The sequence below is a fragment of the Hemicordylus capensis genome, chromosome 4 (genome assembly GCF_027244095.1).
Source record: "Hemicordylus capensis ecotype Gifberg chromosome 4, rHemCap1.1.pri, whole genome shotgun sequence".
Taxonomy (NCBI): Eukaryota; Metazoa; Chordata; class Lepidosauria; order Squamata; family Cordylidae; genus Hemicordylus; species Hemicordylus capensis.
The window spans coordinates 34,257,705-34,277,238 of NC_069660.1; the positions used below are offsets into that span (position 1 = coordinate 34,257,705).

Sequence of the window (19,534 nt, forward strand, 5' to 3'; positions counted from 1 at the left end):
TGGCTGGAGTTCATTGTTTTGGACTTTGATACCAAAGTCAGGAAATCTGCATATTCTCCCAGATCCTAGCAATTTTTGAAGTCGGCGCATATGTAACCATCATGTGTTTCTACAGCCAGCTCATACTGTATATTGCTGTTGCCCAATTTATGGCAGCAACGCCAGCACATTGGGAGAGATAAGAAACTACTAGTTAAGTAATCGGTTATCATTCAGTGCTTCTGGGAAAGGCAATAAATGGAAAACTGAATGTTGAGAAGTGTGCTGCTGGGCATTTACACTTTAAGAAAATGCTGCAGAGCTCAGAACAAACAAAGCCATACTGCCAAGTAGGTGCATTTAAAAATGGAGGAGAAACTTCCTCTCACCTCCCATCGTTTTCAGTCTTCATGAGAGTGCTTTCCAGATTAACCCCTACAACGTCACAACGTATCTGCTAAGTGTGCTTCCGTTCTTCCTGTGTTGTGACACCGCAGTCCCTATGCTGTCAGCAGGGTGCCATTCACACGTTGGAGGCCTTGTTTCAGATTTTATTGCTGAGATTTAGTGCTATGACGTATTTCCATTGCAAAAAAGAAGCTGTATTTTCCTGTTGTAGGGAGATTAGATTCTGGGGATTGTTTTCAATTTGATCCTGCCAAGCCGAAGCATTTTACTGCAGTTGTAGCAGGTAATCTGGAAAGTGCCTAGGATTGTCTAGCTGCTGCTGGTGACCTCAAGAAAAGATGGGTAGGGCTCTTCTGGTAGAGCGTTTGAGCTCAAAACCTTACTTTCCGCTCCACCTCCCCACTCAACTTTACTCCAGCTTCTTCTGCTAGTCTTCTTGCCTCATAAATGAGAGCATAAAATGCTTCTCTAACTATAAACTGCTTGACAAAAAGGTATCAGACAAAAAGCAACACCTGAAATTTTACTGGAGGGAAATCTAAAGAGAGGAGTAACCATGCCAGTCCCATTTGTCATGTTCTAAATAGAGATTTTCTTCTGCAGTAAGTTTCAATCGGTGATTGAATCTTTGCACACAGTTTGGGGTTTGGCTCCTGTACATTTACATCACTTCAGTGATGCTCAAGGGATTCAGCAGTCCTGGTCCTGGTACAGTGATAGAAACACTAACAGGAGCGTACAGGAGGCTGTCTTATACCAAGTCAGATCACTGGTCCATCTAGCTCAGTACTGACTACAGTGGTCCCTCGACTTACGAACTACTCGACATAAGTATTTTTCGAGTTACAAACGGCAGTTTTAGATGCGGTTTTTTCGACTTACAAATTTTTAGATGGCGTTTCCTCGACTTACGAATTTTACATGCGGTTTCCTTGACTTGCCTGCCTGTTTATTCTTGAAAAGAAATGTTCCTGTGCAGTTTGCAAGCCTTACTGGGGGTCTGGGTCTTTTTTCTAGGCTCCAGAACGCATTAATCCGTTCCCAATGCATTCCTATGGGAAACCGCTTTTCGACTTACGAACTTTTCGACTTACAAATGTGCTTTCGGAACGGATTAATTTCGTAAGTAGAGGGACCACTGTACTCTGACAGCAAGGCTCTCCAGGGTTTCGGACAGAGGTCCTTCCCAGCTCCGTCAGGGATTGAAATTGGAAGCTTCTGCATGCAGAGCAGATGTTCCTCCACTGAGCTACAGCTCCAATCCCCATTCAATATTCTTCTTTCTAGATGACACACGGCATGAACTGCCTACCTCTTACCCCTCAATACTGACAGCTGAGCTTTCATGTTAATTGCAAACCTCATAAGCTTTCTGATGTCCTGGGCAGTTATAAGTATTGATCAACTCATCCCCAGCTAAGTCGATAGCTACCACTGAATCATTCCGATACTTCTTACACAACTCCACCACTTCGGCTGACCAGCCTAGAAAGAAGAGCAACAAAGGTTAGTGTGTGTGTCTCCCAAAGTCTCAGTTAAACGTGTCATTCGTCTTAGGAAAATGTTTGTCATGCGAAGACAACAGTTTTCAGGGTCCCCCCCCCAACTAGGCCTTCCAAGCAGAACAGCCAGATGTTGGAAATAGTCATTCTGCTACATCTCAAAGAATTATAGTCTCTCCTCCACCCGCCTGCCCCCCAATAAATAAGTAACTTCTGGACACTACAGCTGCGGTAACTGAAAAAAAATAAATAATTATAAGCAGAAGTTCTTTTAAATACAAACTTTGAGGACCCTACATAAACCACCTCACTCCCTACATAAACCACCTCACTTACTGATAGCATTAAGAGTGAGATTTCTGATAGTCACCTGCCTTGTATAGTGCATGTTGGGGTGAAGTGTGCAAGATAAGCATCTCAGAAGAAACAGGCAGAAGGAGCAAACATGATGAGACACGAGTCCTACAAAATATGCATTCCAGAGGGAAGGGCAGAAATTTAACCATGACTAGAAATCCTATCTGTTCCACCTAATGGCACAGTGGGGAAGTAGTCTGCCTAGAAAGCAGGTGGCTGTTGGTTCAAATCCCTGCTGGTGAAACTCCTATATCAGGCAGCAATCAATCAATCAATCAATCAATTTATTGCGGCCGTAGGCCATACAGAAAACATACAAGAATTAAAAGAAAATTAAAAACAGAATATACCAGCAGTAGTATGGTACATAATAATGAACAGTAGCTCCTAAAATTTAGATCTTAAATAGGATCTTAGTCTAATAGCAACATAAAAGAATTTCGCCACCACCTTGGTAATTTCATTGTCTAGATCCTCAAGACAAAAATTCAAATAAAAGGGGTTAGCTCTTCCTGGAAAATGCTCCAATAGAGGGAATATGAGTTCTTTTCTGGTATCAGAATACAGGGAGCAATAGAGCAGCACATGCGAAACAGTTTCAGGAAGGCCTGCACCACAGGGGCATAGGCCATAATCTGAAGATCCCTTGCAAAATCTTTTTTCCAGATGGGCTGAAGGCAACACGTTCATGCGGGCCCTAGTAAAAGCTATCCTAAACTTAGGAAAGTGTAGGGAAGCTAAATACTTAGCACCTTTATTCCCCAAAGGGGGCACGATGCCCAAAAATAGGGGAGAACAGGTCCCGTTTCCCCTAGAAACAAGATTTTGGTGCTCAATATCATGAAGGCGTTGTATAAGTGTAACCTTCGCCTTCTCAATTCCCATGAGTAGAATTTCAGAGGGAGATAGGCCCATTTGCATTATTTTGTTGTTAACATATGACAACCAAAGGCTAGGAAAGGAGTCTCTCCATAGGAACAAAAAATAGGAGCGCTCCTGGGTATCCAAGCAGAGTTTGATCCATCTGGTAAAAGTAAGTTCCCATGCTTTAGAGAGAACAGTAAAAAGTCCAGATTCCAAACACAATGCAGAGTAAGGTACACACCTGGGAACCCCAAAGATAGCCCTAAGAAATAATGACTGAACCGTTTCCATCTCTGATGTTACTCCCTGAATCCAAAGTGGGACTCCATAAAGTAATTGGGCTACAATCTTTGCTCGAAAAACTTGGAGGGCCATAGGCATATACTGGCCTCCTTTAGAATAGTAAAATCGCAAAAAAGCATTGAGGGTTTTACGGGCAATAGAGATAGAATACAATCTTTGAGATTTCCAGTTGAGATTGTGTTGGAAATATATACCAAGATATTTAAATTTATAAACCTGCTCGATATTTTCCTTATTAATCGCCCACTTATAAATTTTCCTAGCTTTAGTAAAAACCAGGACCTTAGATTTCTCATAATTAATGGATAAATTGTTGTCATTGCAATATTGGGCAAAGGCTGTCAGCAATCTAAGAAGACCGAGTCGAGTCTGGGATAATAGCACCGCATCATCCGCGTACAGCAACACTGGCACACGAATGTCAGCCAGCTTTGGGGCGTGTGAATCTACCTTTTCTAAGCACTGCGCTAGATCATTGATGAAAAGATTGAACAAAGTAGGGGCCAAAACACAGCCCTGCCTAACCCCGCGAGTGACGGGGATTAAATCAGTTAGTGCCCCATTAGAAGCATATCTGACTCGGATAGAGGGGTTAGCATGAAGCTGCATAATCAGAAACAGCAGTCTTTTGTCCATCGAAGATTTTCCAAGCTTAGACCATAATAACTCCCTAGAAATAAGGTCAAAAGCAGCTTTTAAATCCATGAAAGCTGCAAAAAGTCTACCCTTGGGCGCGCTAGAATATTTACATCAATCAATCAAAGTTTATTACGGTCTACGACCAGCACAACAAGGGGGGGGGGAGACAATACAATTAATATATAAATAATTTTAAAAACAAACAAGCAAGTCAACAGTCTAACCCATCAACAATATTATAACTAAAAGGTTATAGAGCAGCACTAGGACTATTAATTAAAAACTGGCGCACTCTTCGAGCTGCTGCACAAAAGCCCGCCACTTTACGAGTAGTGGCAGGTATGCTGTCCTCAAGCAGGAAAGCCACTTGTTGGCTAGATGAATTTCCTGGGAAATGAGCCAACAGTGGAGATATTAGTTCTAAACGTAAGTCCCTATAAAAGGAGCAATAAAGCAAAACATGTTCGATTTTTCAACCTCCCCATCGCCACAGGGGCATAGACGTTCCGCATAAGGAGTCCTGCTGTAGTGACCTTCAAGGACAGCAGAAGGAAGGCATCTACATCTGGCCTGTGTAAAAGCCAACCTATATCTGGGGATGTCTAACTGTTGCACATAAGATAAAGGAGCAACAAGGTACCTTGTGGTATCGTTACAGTAGAAACCCGGAGACTTAGATAAATCTTCCTGCCGCTCCGTGTCTAATATTTTCTATTTCACCAAGGCACGGGCTTGTGATACTTCCATTTTAAGCAGGGTAAGCGGAAGCAACCCCAATGTTGCCAGTTTAGTAAATATTCTGCGTTCCCAGGAGGCATGAAATGAATCTTGTAATGTGAGAAATACTAAACTACCATGGGAGTGATGGATTTTAATTCAGTAAAAAATCGTAAGTATCCAATATCTAGCCTCCACCTTCAGTAGACCCGTCTCCAGTCTCAATCTGGCATTAGAGACACAACGGGGGGGTCGAAAGAACAGATCTAAGAAATTTAGATTGAATTCTTTCCACCTGCTGAAAACTAGATAAAGGCCCTAGCTGTGCACCATATGTAAGCTGAGCAAGAGATTTGGCAAGAAAAAGTTTGATAGCAGAGGGTATAAAACGCCCCCCCTTACTCCAAAAAAACCTGAGAATAGCGGATGCACTCCTTTGAGCATTCTGGGACACATAGGTAGCATGTAGCTTCCTAGAGCCCGAGGCATGGAAGAGGACCCCCAAATAATTAAAGGCTAGAATATTTACATGCAAGATGGTTCAGAATCATACAGTGGTCAAGTGTAGAGCGACCAGCTCTGAAGCCTGCCTGTTCGGTTCCTAGGATCTGCTGGTCAGAAATCCATGTTTCAAGTTTGGATAGCAAATAAAGGGCATATACTTTGCCCACTACCGAAAGCAGGCTAATGGGGCTGTAATTAAACGGGTCAAGATGGGAACCCCGTTTAAAAAACGGAACCACTATTGCTATTCTCCACTTAGCAGGGAAAATACCTGTACTGTTTATTGAGGTGAACAGATTGGCTAAGACGGGGGCCCACCATTCCACATTGGCTAGCAAGACCTCAGGAAGAATAGCGTCAGGGCCTGGGGCTTTACCAGTTTTGAGACAGCTAAACAGATCAACTATTTCATCTGGCACAACCGGGGACCATAAGGGTAACTTCTCAAATGAGGGTGACGCAGAAAGCTGCGCGGGTTGAGCATCATTATAAAGAGCATAAAAATGGGATTCCCATGTTTCAGCTGGGATCCTACACAACATATTAGGATGGTTCGTCATCGAAACAATATTCCAAAAAGCACGACTGTCTTTTTGGTTTGTAGCCAATATTAGCTTACCCCAGGTATTTTTTAATGCCTGAGTCTTGGCAGATCTAAGGCTCCTTTTGTAGGCCTTCTTAATAAAAAAATATGTTGGTGGGAGATTGTGATCTAAACTCAGTCTATAATCTTGATAAATGCCTTTCAACTGATCACGCAGCTTCCTGCAATGCGAGTCATACCAGTTATTAGGTCGTTTTCCATTATGCACATAAGAAGGGTGTGGGTATCTAGAAGATGAAATCTTTTGAAACACCATACCTTCTAGGTCCTCATATGCAGTAATTGCTAAGGGGAACAAATCACACACAAAACAAACAGCAAATGGTTGTGTGTTTTTTAACCAAATGTGTTACTTTCCTTCTTGAACGAGACCAACACAACAGGCAGCAACTTCCTTGGCTTGGCTCAGTGTTCCATACAAATCCAAGCGGGGATCTGGTTGATCTAATACAATTAAGTTATACAAATTGATTCCCTCAGGGGAATCATATAAGGTATTCAACTCATTTTCAACTTTCTTTGACCACTTGATTTTACAACCCAGCTTAGCTGATCTTTGCTCATACAGGCAAGGGAAAGGGGTATCCCCCCTCACCTGAGGTAGAGCTAAACAAGTGAGCATCGGAAGATGGTCACTAAAGATTTGCTCGCCCACCTCAAAAGATGCAACCAGGGGAGCAGGGAGCAAGAAACCATAACATAGTCAACTACACTACTCTCCCGCAAAGAAATGAATGTATATTCGCCTGGAATATCCGGCGAAATAGTGCCATTTAACAATACCAGCTCAAACATTCTAGCCAAGTGAATCAGTTGGACTCCAGACCTATTGATAACTTGATCTTTGGATTGCCGTGTTGGAACAGAAAATCTCACAAAGCAATCGCCCCAGTTCCATAAGTGGGAAGCCATTAAGGCACTATCATCTGTGCCGCATCTAGAATTGAAATCGCCCATAAGGACGACCACAGCATGCGGGTACTTTAGTGTTGCTTCTAATATATATAGATCTAGTTGTTGCCAAATATTATTGGACAGACTGGAGATTAAACCAGGAGGAATATATACATAGGAACAACAAAATATCCCCACTTAGACCTTTGAGGAGAATAGTCATAGCATATGGAGGAAGATCAGGCAAACGGATAGATTCGACATTGAGAGCTAACGAGACACGACATGCCAAACCCGCCTTAGACCTTCCCCTATTGTTATCCGAATGAGCTTTTAGTGCATGAACAATATAACCACTAATGTTCAAGTCTTCTTTGGACCAAGTCTCTTGAAACAATAAAATGTTCCATTGTTGCAAGAAGGCAATAAACTCCATATCAAACCGTTTCCCAAGCCACCCAGCTATGTTCCAACTAAGAATTTTCCAATCAGATTGCCTGCAGTTTGCGATATGTTCCTCCAATTCAGCACGGGGATGTAGATCGGATGGAGTCTCTATAGGTGAAAATCTAGAGCCACTTCCTAGCCTAGATGTAACCATCAGGGGATACATTGTTGGAAGACTGGACTCTCCGCCAGCAAGTAAGGCAGAATCACCGTTTAAATTGTAAAATCCCCGCTTAGAAGAACCTAGCAGATGATGTCACTTCTGCACAGGGGATTCCGGGAACTTTGCCAGAACTCCTCTTATATTTGTAGAGGGGAAGAAGAAATTGGAGATTTTAGTCTGCCTAAGATGGTGGGAATCTAAAATAGGCAAGTTATTCAATTGACTAGAGGAAGCAGCAAGGGCCTTCTCCATCAATACAGGTCTCCCATTAGCCTCCTCAGGCAACTTCTTTCTATGCTTACAATTTTCAGCTAAAATGTTCTCAAGAGAGAATAGCTTCCTGATATTAGCCCAAAGTCCATCCTTAAGAAGGGATCCATCATTTATTTCAGAAATGCTATCCTCAGCTCGGGATCCCAATGAGCTGGAATTAGAAGGAATAAAAGGGGAGCAAAAGTTCTGAGACCCAAGAGTTATCAAAGGATCCCTAGAGTTTAGACCATTCAAATCTTCTGGTTCAGGAGACTCCTCGTCCTCCAAAATCTGCAAGAAATTAAAATCTGCTGACAGTGTTCCAACTTCCGAAATTGTTGTAAAAAGTGGATCTTTGTATTCATCAGAAGGCGGGAGAATCGGGCTAGATGAAACATGGCCATCCAAGACAGAGTCTCCGGGCCAACAGTCCTGAGGAGGATTCTGCGCCACAGAAAAGGAGTGTCTCCCTAGAACTCCCTTCTGGGGATCTCATTCTGCGTGTAATTCCACTCTGGCAGACTAGGGTTCACAGCCTTGTTGGGAGAGTTCAACCGGTTCACATCCATGTCCACAAACTCCTCAAAGACCCTCGTTGGGGAAATTTCCCACACAGCCAAATGATTCCTCATTCTAATCAATGATTGAGGGATCAAAGCATGATCAAATGTAAGCAGGAGTTTAAGCATATGCGCTTTGGAAGGTCTTAGTTCTAAGAACATCATCAAATCAATGGCTTGTACAGGAAAAGCCAAAATCTGAGCGAGACCCCTACAAATTTGCTTTTTTGAATACCACCTCTGGCAATTGGTTGAATTCAAGCAAATGTCCAGAATTAGTTGTTTAGGTTGGTATACTAGCCAAAGTGTTCTCACATTCCCCCCATAATTATGATATCCAGAGTGAGCCGAAGAGGAGACCCCTCCACGAGTACTGGAACCAACATACAGTGGTGTTTGACTTGAGAGTGGGGGCGGAAATTCTGTCTGCACGCCAGCATCCACAGGCTGGTGGTTCTCCTTCGGATTTGTTGCTATAGGAGCCCTACATTTATCTTTTAAAATAAACTTAGATAGTTTCTTCAGTTCCAAAGCCAGCTGTTCCATCTGTTCTGAGACTTTAGAAAGGCGTTGGAAAAGATATTTCAAAGTTTCCAGCATTAATAAAGACAAATTAGAGGAGAAATCCTCACTAAAGCTGGATAAGGACGCATTCCTGGGAGTAGAGGGAGGTAAATCAGCTGAGTCATTCAAGAGCATCAAGAAAGGCTCATCCGCTTCACTTGGATTACTAACCGGGTTAGAAGATTTATAGCCTTCACACTTTGATTCTGAACAACTCCCCACCGTGCTGCTTCTCACTCTAATACCTAATTTATCAAAAGCGTGAGTACCCTCAAGAATATCTGCAATTCAGCTTACTTTCGTTCTGAGGTTGCTGCAGCTGTCCCGGTTGCTCATAGAGTATATCCTTCTCCGCTTGGAATGTTTGATTTACTTGAGATGCAGTAACCTCTTCTCCCAGGGATTCCCGAGCTGAAGGTCTCTCTTCTAATTGCTTATTTAACTTTGTAGTTCGTTTGTTTAGCTTTCTTCTCATGTTGCAATTAAGGTTTCAGCCACCTTATCAGCTTCAACGCTGACAATAGAGTAGAAAAAAACAAACTAAAACAAATAGTGACTAAGATAAGAAGCAGAGCAGAGAGAATCAGCGTCCTTCCCTCAGCGTCGTTAACCGGAAGTCCCTATATCGGGCAGCAGTGATATAGGAAGGTGCTGAAAGGCATCATCTCATACTGCGCTGGAGGCGGCAATATCCCTCCTGTATTTTACCAAAGACAACCACAGGGCTCTGTGGTCACCAGTAATTCCCACCGACTCGACGGCACAACCTCAACCTGATCAGTTAAGAGTCAGTGTTTGTTGTTGAAGGCTGGTGCCTGTTGAGGGATGTTGTTCAATGTATAGGAGCTGGAATAGGAAGAGAAGTTTACCAACTTATCTATTTCCATCACTCCCCCTTCCGTTTCAGTGTTGATTCACAGCCAAGTACTAAGACCCTTCACTGAATGGTTACCACTTATTTTCTTTCTGTGCCAGACCTCTATCTATGCCAGGCAAGTCATGGCGAAGCTCTTGTCCAAGTATTCTGACTCAAGGGCAAAACTGAAATTCAGCACAGATTACAAACAACTCTAGAGCAGTTTAAGGAACTTTGAAAGACGGAATTGCAGCAGAGCTCATCTATGGCAGTGCACTCAGGTGTTATGTTCTTATGATCACAGGCACACCATTTCTAGATGGGGTGGGGAAGAGGGGGGACAGCTGGCAAATCTCCCATAGACACTACAAGTATGTCCATAATATGACTTGTAGAGTGAGTTGAAGTATAGGTTAACTTTAGATGTTTAATAAAGCAATCCTGCTATTGTATCACCACACACCCAGCCCCCAAATTTCAGCATGCACATATATTTGGCCCCAATCACTACTTGGCAGAAGCAGAGCAAAATGTCCAAACCTATTGCAAAGTAAGGAATCTGAACATACAGGGAAGCAACTGCACGCCTTTTTGATCATGTTCTCAAACTTAGTCCACATTTCAACATTCCTAGTCTTGTGTGAATCAGCCTTAGTCAACATAATACCTGTTGCAAGAGAAAGTGTGCATTTTTTGTGAAATAGCACTGCTCAAATTAGGGAACAGGCTACATATCAAAGGAAGTGATTTAAAGTTATATTATATATATCTCTTCCAACTCTTAATGCAATGACCCATTGCAATACACTGAACAGCAGCAGATAAGCTTACTACTCGAGGAGTGTTCCTACTGCAGATTGCTTTTATAGAAACCAGTAAAAAGGGTTAGGAACATAGGAAACTGCCATATACTGAGTCAGACCATTGGTCTATCTAGCTCAGTATTGTCTGCACAGACTGGCAGCGGCTTTTCCAAGGCAGGAATCTCTCTCAGGCAGGAATCTCTCTCAGCCCTTTCTTGGAGAAGCCAGGGAGGGAACTTGGAACCTTCTGCTCTTCCCAGAGTGGCTTCATCCCTTGAGGGGAATATCTTGCAGTGCTCACACATCAAGTCTCCCATTCAGATGCAACCAGGGCTTAGCTAAGGGGACAAGTCATGCTTGCTACCATGAGACCAGCTCTCCTCCCTTTCCATAGAAGGGTTCCATAGAAAGCACTTTACTAAACTATCCAGAACCATAAAGAAAAATACACCCCCCTATGATTACTTCCTGTGAAATAAGGAAGCAGTTTAACAGCAGCAATATGTAGAAGTGTTTGTTCTTTTTAGGCCTCACAGGATAAATAGAAGGAAGGATGAACACACTAAAGGGTGAGGAGGAGTTGAGCAAACTCCAGGCAACTTGCTAACTGTGATTTAATTTGGTGATTGGGTCATATTGCCAGACCAAATAGGGAACATATTGAATGGGGTGGAGAACAGTCAGTACTTCTCTCCTAAAATATTGTGATATTTTAATGACAGAGTCAGTGTTCTCCTGTATAAATGTAAACCTTGAGAGAGAATTGCAAAGAGTAACAGCTCCTCAATAATGTAGGGACATTACTATATATTTACAGAAAAGTAGCAAATTCTGGACACAGATACCTTGGATCGTGATTAGGTTTTAACAATCTAGAATCCTACCCACATTCAAATATTGCTGTACTGTTTCACAGGTGGGCGGTAATAGTTCATTCTCATTAATCCAGGCTGCAGCCAGTGAACTGAACATTAGTAAGCTTCATGCATAACACAAGGTATTCATTAAAAATTGGCACTAGAACAACAGAGACGACTTTCTGGCAGGAGTCACTAGCTGAAGCAGTTGCCTAACCTGCCATTGTTATTATTCCAAACACACCAGGAAGCCACTAATTGAGCAATCTATCCTGAGCCAGGGATAGTGTGTGCACAAGACACTATATTGGTTCAATTCAGATTCAATAGCTGATTACCACACAATGCAAGAACATGGGGAGGTGACAGATCCCTAGAAGGTCAGTCAGCAGAGGGAGATCAGTTGTATGAACCCTGAGTACATTTTCAACCAGTCTTCCCTCCTAGTTTGGTAGTAGATTGTATCTAGTGCAGAAGTTCTTAGAGGAAACACACTGCACAAACTCCCTTGTATACAGGGAAGGCAAGCAGAACTGATGGCTGTCCATAGAGGGGATTTTAGCCCCACAATTTGTGCACTTTTAAAATGTGACTTGAGTCCCCATAAACAGGGGTAATGATTGAGGGAAAACTGGGGGGGGGGGGGAGAGACTGGCTAAACCAAAACAGTAACACGAAAGCCAGAAGTGATACTAGAATAGATAGGGAGAAGAAAAACCTTTAGGAGAAATAAGATATAGACATAGAATAGCACTTAGCAAGCTAGAACAAGTTGTCCGAGTCTAAGCGATGCAAGTCGTGCGGTGGACGATGAAGAACTGGAGAGGGGGAGATAGCCACACTGTCATGTAGGGCTAGGCTAGGGGGGAAGGGTTACAACCAGAAATGTAGCAAAGCTTGGAAGGTTCCCAAACTAGGCTTCTGTGTGTGCTTGAAGCCCATTTGGATAAGGTACAGTGACCATGCAGAAGAACACACTGTACAAGCCTCCCTGTATATAGGGAAGATGGATCACTTAGCTTTTACCATTCTTGCCCTCAATCTCTAGGCTATGCAAAGGGAAACAGGAGGAGCATATCTGTGTGAGATCATGTTTATAAGGGGCACCCTAGCTATAAAGAGTAGCAAAAAGCTTTATATAAAATGATTTAGAACTGATTGGAGGGACACATCCTATGTATTTGCTCTGTCTCACAGCCCAACCAAGACATCCATTGGGAATGAGTCAAGAAGTCATTCTGGTCAAGAGTCCACGTCTGTCTAGTGAGTGCCAACACATACTTTGAAAACCAATGATCTTGCCCTACTTCTTCAGTTTCTAGCCATGACTCATGTGCAGCAGCTTCCTAGTTCATGAATGACTGCTATATTAAGTCTGATCAATTCCTCACAGCATCATTTTCATTTTTCTCGCTCTGCATTTGGCCTACTGGAACAGAAAGAACCTGCTTCAGTATCTTCCATTCCACTGCCTTCACTGTATCTTCAGTGCAGTGGTAGTCACTGCACTAATTCACACAACCCTTCTGAGCATATGACAGCTATGTTCACAGGCTTGAAGAGTAAGTGGGTCTTGACTATTTAGCGAGAAGCTGCTTGAAATTACTAAACTGAAAGTTAAACCGTACAGTTTTCTCAGCGGAACTATAGCAATTCATCTTTTTGCTAGTTTCAACAACTCTTTTTGGTTGTACTGCTGGGTTAATAAAGTCCAACTATATTTTTCATTTGTTTAACACATAGCTCTGTAAACTCTGTTTGAAATTTTCCTGGCACAGGAGAGGGTAGCCAGGAAGGGAGAACTTCCTAGCTCTTAAAAATAAAGCACACATACCACGTTAATGTTTGAATAGGAGTATGAGATATAGCCAGGAGAACTCCTGGGTGCTTCAGATCTCTTGCTCCTAGCTGCAGGCATCCCTCATACAAATAGTTCAGACTCTACACTTTTAGAAGTCAAATCTGATAAAGCTTTTGTATTTTACTGGAAGGCAAAGTGACTATTTTATTCTTCACCATGGAGAAATAAGGGGAATTCTAAATGCAACAACAGCATCAAATTTTTTTAAAACAACTCAAGGGCTCCAATCAATTACTGATTGACATCTTGACTAAAGCTGCATGCACACAGTGGGAAGAAGCATCTGTGATTCTGAAAATTTCCTGACCACTGCAGCAGTAGTTCTCAGGGGGTGGGGAGATGAGATTTTGCACTGATCTTTCCCGGAAGTGTCTTGCACCATCCAAAAATGTCCCTTAGGGCTGTGAGACCCTCTAGGACATATTTTCAGGTGACACATAGCACTTCTGTGAAAGAGGGAGATCAGTGAAAATTTACCTTCCTCCCCACATGCTATTGCCATAGCTGCCTTCATTGAAGGCTTCCGCTGTATGGGCACATCTCAAGTAACACGTGCACCACCTCAGTCAGGACGTAAATTACTACCATTTAGTAGGCCACGGATGTAGCTTTATTAATATAATTTATTAATACAGGCCACTTCCCAAGGTACGGAACTAATTATGGAAAGTAAAGTGTAGCGTCAAGTCGATTTCAACTCCTGTCACCCACAAAACCCGTGGTTGTCTTTGACAGAATACAGGAGGGGTTTACCATTGCCTCCTCCCGCACAGTATGAGATGGTGCCTTCAGCATCTTCCTATATCACTGCTGCCCGATATAGTACCAGCGGGGATTCGAACTGGCAACCTTCTGCTTGTTAGTCAAGCATTTCCCCACTGCGCCACTTAAGGTGAGCCTTATGGAAACTACACTACAACACAACAGAAAATAAGAGTTGCCAGATACCTATTAATCTCTAGCTACTGAATCCCATTTCAAGGTATGTAGTACAATGCTTGGACTTCAGACCCCTAAAGGGAACAGAGTTTCACCGTAGTGGAGCAGCCAGCAAGAACAAGCTTCAATATGCTATGCTATTGCTCTGCATGCTATGTGAAATTGAGGAATGCAGGATACAGTCAAGAAGATGGTCTTCATTGATCCCAGAGACCATTTACACAAGATCCACGCAGCAAAACATAGGTGCAATAGTCTAACAGCCAGCTTGCATGCTTTTTCCTAAACCATGCATGAAAGTCACAGACATCAGGTCCCTTGAAAGGGAATCATTATCTTATCTCTGGTTGCAAAGGTTCTTTCACTGATACCCTGAGCCAACTAACAGCAAGAACAATAAAGGAGGACATGTTCTAGAAAGCAAATTCTCTTTTCAGGTCACAGTGCATATGGCAGTTAACTGCACACAAAAAGTTGTTCTTCGCAAAGTACTTTTGCCAATAGACTCCTTCGTAAGTCTCAAAAAAGGGTTCATCAGAGACTGGCCTATTTAGTCCAGCTATTCTGGAGTACTGTTTAACAGTACAAATACAAGTGTATGTTACAGAATCACATTGCTGCTAGACTGAAAAACAAGGGCTGGACTTTACTGCATAGGACTCCCTCAGAAAGATGTTTTCAGGAGAAAGCTATAGTGGCTTACTGCATTATATCTAGTAATCTTTTATGTTGTGTCATTGAGAAGTTTGTCCAGTGGGGAGCCTGTTGAGAGAATGTATGTGGGGTGTGTGGAGTCAAAGGAAAAAAAGGGGAAGGGAAGAAGGAAAAACTGGAGTTGTTCTGAATAAAATCCTAGTTAAATCCACCTAAGATTACTTTGTGTTTATGAGAGAAGCAGTTATAAGACTCATGCATGCTTTTCACTAGGGATGTGCAAAATGTTTTGACTCAAAATAGGCCATTTCAAGTGTCTCGAGCTCAAAATAAAAACACCCTTTAAATAAAGAGCCTGTTTCAAGCTCAGAACAAAGAACAACCCCGTTTCGATTCAAAATGTTTCATGCGCCATTTTGGAGGCCTGTTTTTCCCTTGCTGGTTGGTTTTCTGGCACTGGCTTTGATTGGCTTGCGATGTTCTTGGTTGGCTTGTGATCATATAAATCAAGTGTTGTCATGGGCAACTGTGCCCTCATTGGTTGGGGGGAGGGAAGAGGGAACCCAGGCAATTTCAAAATGTATTTAAAAAAGGATTGAGAAGCAAAGTGTCCATTGGGGTTTGGGGGCAAGGTTAAAAATCCCTTTAAAATTGCCTGCTTGCCCATTTTGTGGGTTGGGTGGTAGGAAGCACCCAACCTGCCCTACCACCCAACCCACTTTGGTGTCCCTAGGAGCTACCCATGGGGAACAAGAGGGTGTTTTGAGTTTCGCCATTGTTCCCTACGGCTGAAACACTCGAAATGTTTTGAAAATTGTTCCATCGAAACAACTGGGTAGACAGCTGCTTCAACAAAACCTTTTGGCCATCTGTTTTGTTTTTAACTTGAAACACGAGGGATGTTACAAGCTCAGAACGTTCCAACTCAAAACTGGCAGTTCCAAGTGTTCTGAGCTCTGAACAGAATGCCCTTCAAATGAAGGACTGTTCAGAGCTTGCAACAGAACTCCATTCTGAGTCCGAACGTGTCAAGTCTTGCAAGGCCAATTTGGACTTCAAAATGGCGCTCAGAATGTTCCGAGCTCGTTCCGTTGGAACCACCGGCTCAACCAGTTGTTCTGACAGAATGTTCCAGGCATTTGCGTTCTGAGCTCTTAACGGAACACAAGTATTCTGTGCACATCCCTACTTTTCACCATACAGTTCTACTGCTGGCCTGAAAGCTGCTTTAGTTGTTTTAGTTCTGGACAAGCAGAATACCTGTCTTACAGACAAGCAAAGTAACAGTAGACTCAGGTATGAAAATATGTGAATCTATATTGCAGCTTATCTTGCCTCCAGAACTCAAACATGGCATGGAAGATTCATGATAAGGATCTTCCACTTTAAAAAGCCAAACAAGACCGATTGGATCAAGAGGCTCATAGAGAATCTGTATGTTGGTTGAAGTTTCATTTAAGTGTGCAGCCCAAACTGATGCAGAGATGAGTGTGCCCAAGCCTACTGAAATCAAGCAATTCTGCATAGGCTGGGGCTGTAAACAGGTATCAGACCATCATTACCAACTTCATTGCATTGGTTTGAAAATATTTGCCAAAGTTTCTCTGCATGGGCAAGGTTTCATTAATATTATCTTTAATTTACTGCTGCACTCACAGAACTTGGAGACAGAATATTCTCATTAGATCAGAGCAATCTGTGATTAGGTGAAATGCTGACCCTAACATAGAACATAATGTGTTTTAAACCAATGGCGTTCTTCACCTTGGCAGAAAGCAAGAAGCAGAGATAAGATAGCAAGTTATCAATTAACATACACCTGTTGTGCTTCTTTAAGCATGCTCACAATACAACTCAGGAAAGTGTAAGTTCCATTACTTAATAAAATAACCACCCCAAACTTGTACATAATTCCAAAAACGTCAAGTACATTGAACTGATTCTGGTTCTCAGGTTACTATTTCTTTTAAAGGTGATAAGTTATGATCTCTAATACCAACAAATTTTATTCCAGAAAGTAAGGCATTATTCTACAAGGTTTTAAAAGTTTGTTTTGCTGCTACTAAAGTTGTCCAGACTTCATAGTGTGTAATCAGACATCCCTATGCTAGCTTCTTAATGATAAAACTCTGAAAATGGAAACCAAAATATTCCAATATTAAGAGTTATATTTGCCTGAACTAGCACAGAATCAAGAGCATATGTTTGTTTAAGCATAGCCACAGCTATACAACGAGTAAAATTTACACAGATAAGTACTTGAAGTTTTAGCCAGTTACTAGCAGATGTACAAACAAGCATTAAGTATGCCAAGATACTGACTGTTTGCACAGTTGGAGAAATTCGGCATATGAAGGTGATCGGAAACAAAGGTATAAGTCTTGCATATTTCTCAGGGATAGCCAAGAGTGAGTCTTTTCCATTTTTCCAACAAATATATATATTTTAAAAAGATAAATGATAAACTTCAAGACCAATTACAGCACTCTTCATATATGAACATCATTCTTATCTGTTCTGAATCCTATAAGAATTTACTAGGAAGTCAGTCAAGCAAACATTTTTAAGATTACAAATTCATAGATGGCCATGTTGGTCCTTTAAAAAAAAAAAGGTACAATCCAAAGCCAGACAACACTTATTTGGATCAGTGAAGAAGAGAGGCAAGCATCCAGACCAAAGGGCAAGTGCAGCATTCCAGACTACACCAGTACAGAGGGAGGGGTGGCAACTTCTACCAATTTCCTCTTCCCTCTGAAGTGCCACCCAAATGAGCACCCCTGAGGGATACACAGCAAACTTACTTTGGGGTAGCACAAGGCAATTCAGATGGAAAGGAAAATTGCCCACCTCCTCGCCACACAAACACCTGTGCCATTATAGTCTGCATTCGCTGGATGTGCCCTTCCTTTGCTGCATTAGTCAGGATGTCAACCAATATAGACACTTTACCTTAGATCGGCAAGAATCTGCTCCTATTTACATCCATCTTGTGGATCCTTACATTAAGCACACATTTGGCCACACCATCATAGTCTAAACACCACATGCAGCCACTTCACAAGTTTTTTGGGGGGTCATGAATTTACCCGTGTTGTCCACAAAGAGTCCCAATATATCTTGCAGAGCAGACTTGGCAGAACCGATGAAGATCACAACTGATATAAATTTGCAATGAATAGCAAATGCTTTGACTTTCTCTGGGACAAGTGACCCGAAAGGTTAAAGGGGCACTCAAATACCACTCACCTAGCTAAACAGAGACTGTTGGGGCCTACAAAAACATTCCCCCTGTCAAGTGTAAAGCAGCTGTGCAATACTGTATTCAGTGCAGGGTCTCAATTTTTTACTTAAATAAAAGTCACCTATATCTCAACTAATTTTACACACTACAAGAGTCACAAAATCAGAATCAACCTGATTAGTCATCTGTACAAGTTTCTCATTCATTATGTGTATCGTGTGTGTGTGTGTGTGTGTGTGTGTGTGTGTGTGTGTGTGTGTGAGTGAGAGAGAGAGAATATATGAAGACTTGTACACATGGCTAGAGAAAGGCCTTCTGCCTCTACTTGGTCAATATTTCTCTCTTCCATGTACCACTCTTCAGCAGTAATAGTTATTCAGGTTATGTTAGCATCTAAACCACAATGAAGAATTACTTCAATATGTTTCAGAAGTACTAGATTCTGAAGAGTCTTTACAGTTACTGAATTTGATGCAATAGGAAATTGGAGGTCCCTTCACCTCCCTCCTCAAACTCCATTTGGAGTTTTCCCTCCCCAAACCCCCACAGAACTGGGCACTGCAAACTCCATTTCTGTGGCATCAGCATTAGATCCAAATGCTGGAGCCTCAGTTTGGGCCCCATGGAAGTGGAGTTGAGGGAGGAAGCTCATCCCTCCCTCTGGTCTGATTGGCTGTGCAGGCCGTCCTGCCAAGAAGGAAGAGGCACAACCAGCACCCCACCTCTCTGCAATCTGTCTGACTGCAGAGAGGCCCCTCTCCCGAATGTCTGAAAGCGGACGGGAGAGTGGGGCGGGGTGGGTACTGAACCCACAGTTCCACATTACATCTGAACAGGGCCAGTGTGTGCACTGGGGGAACAGGAGAGAGACAGAAAGACACAGATTCGGAAAAGTAGGAAGCAGAGCCACAGGCGAACTGTAATATATTACTTGGCATGTGGCGCATGCAGCAGAGGATAGACCGGGCTTTGATGCCGAATTTCTCCTCTCCAAGTTTTAAGCCTTCATTAACAAGGTGAACCACGTCATCTGGAGTAAGGTCCCCCCTGTGTAAAACAGAGAGCGAAAGAGTGCACAGTTAGTATCTCATTTCCCCCATGATCACTGCTCAATGACCACATCCCCAGGCTGGCTGCATCTCAAAGTGTTAGGAGTAACCCTCTTTTTCAGTCCCAGAACGATAGGCTTACGGGTCTCCCAGGTATTCCCAAGCCCATGTTGGCATTACCAGAGACCAAACAGAAAGAAATCTGGCAATAGATGGTTCGACAGCCATGTTCCTCTCCCCTCTGGAATACAAGAGGGCTGAACACAGATAACTTGGGAAGACCTTACATGGAAGAAGCAACTTGCTATGCATATCCTACGAAACCTCCCTCAGGAAATTAGAGGGAATCACTAGTAAAATGTCTCTATAGAGCAATCTTCCCATCCAAGTGTAAAACCCATTTCTCCACCACTTGTACAATGTATACAATGCACACTGAGGACCAGAGTACAATCTCCAAGGGATGATCTACCCCCGCCGCTCCCCCCGCCCCCACACTAATCACCTCCCTTAG

At 42.6% G+C, this 19,534-nt stretch overlaps 1 protein-coding gene across 3 annotated transcripts in view; it reads right to left on the reverse strand.

Moving 5' to 3' along the window:
• Positions 1-19,534, reverse strand: part of ADA (adenosine deaminase) — a 63,785-nt gene that overhangs the window by 10,917 nt on the left and 33,334 nt on the right. For all 3 annotated transcript variants that reach the window (XM_053250130.1, XM_053250129.1, XM_053250128.1), the window contains exons 5-6: positions 18,903-19,018; positions 1,748-1,872 (exon numbers count right to left, since the gene is read on the reverse strand). In XM_053250130.1, the coding sequence (XP_053106105.1) occupies positions 1,748-1,872; positions 18,903-19,018 (241 nt within the window). The remainder of the gene's footprint in view (positions 1-1,747; positions 1,873-18,902; positions 19,019-19,534) is intronic.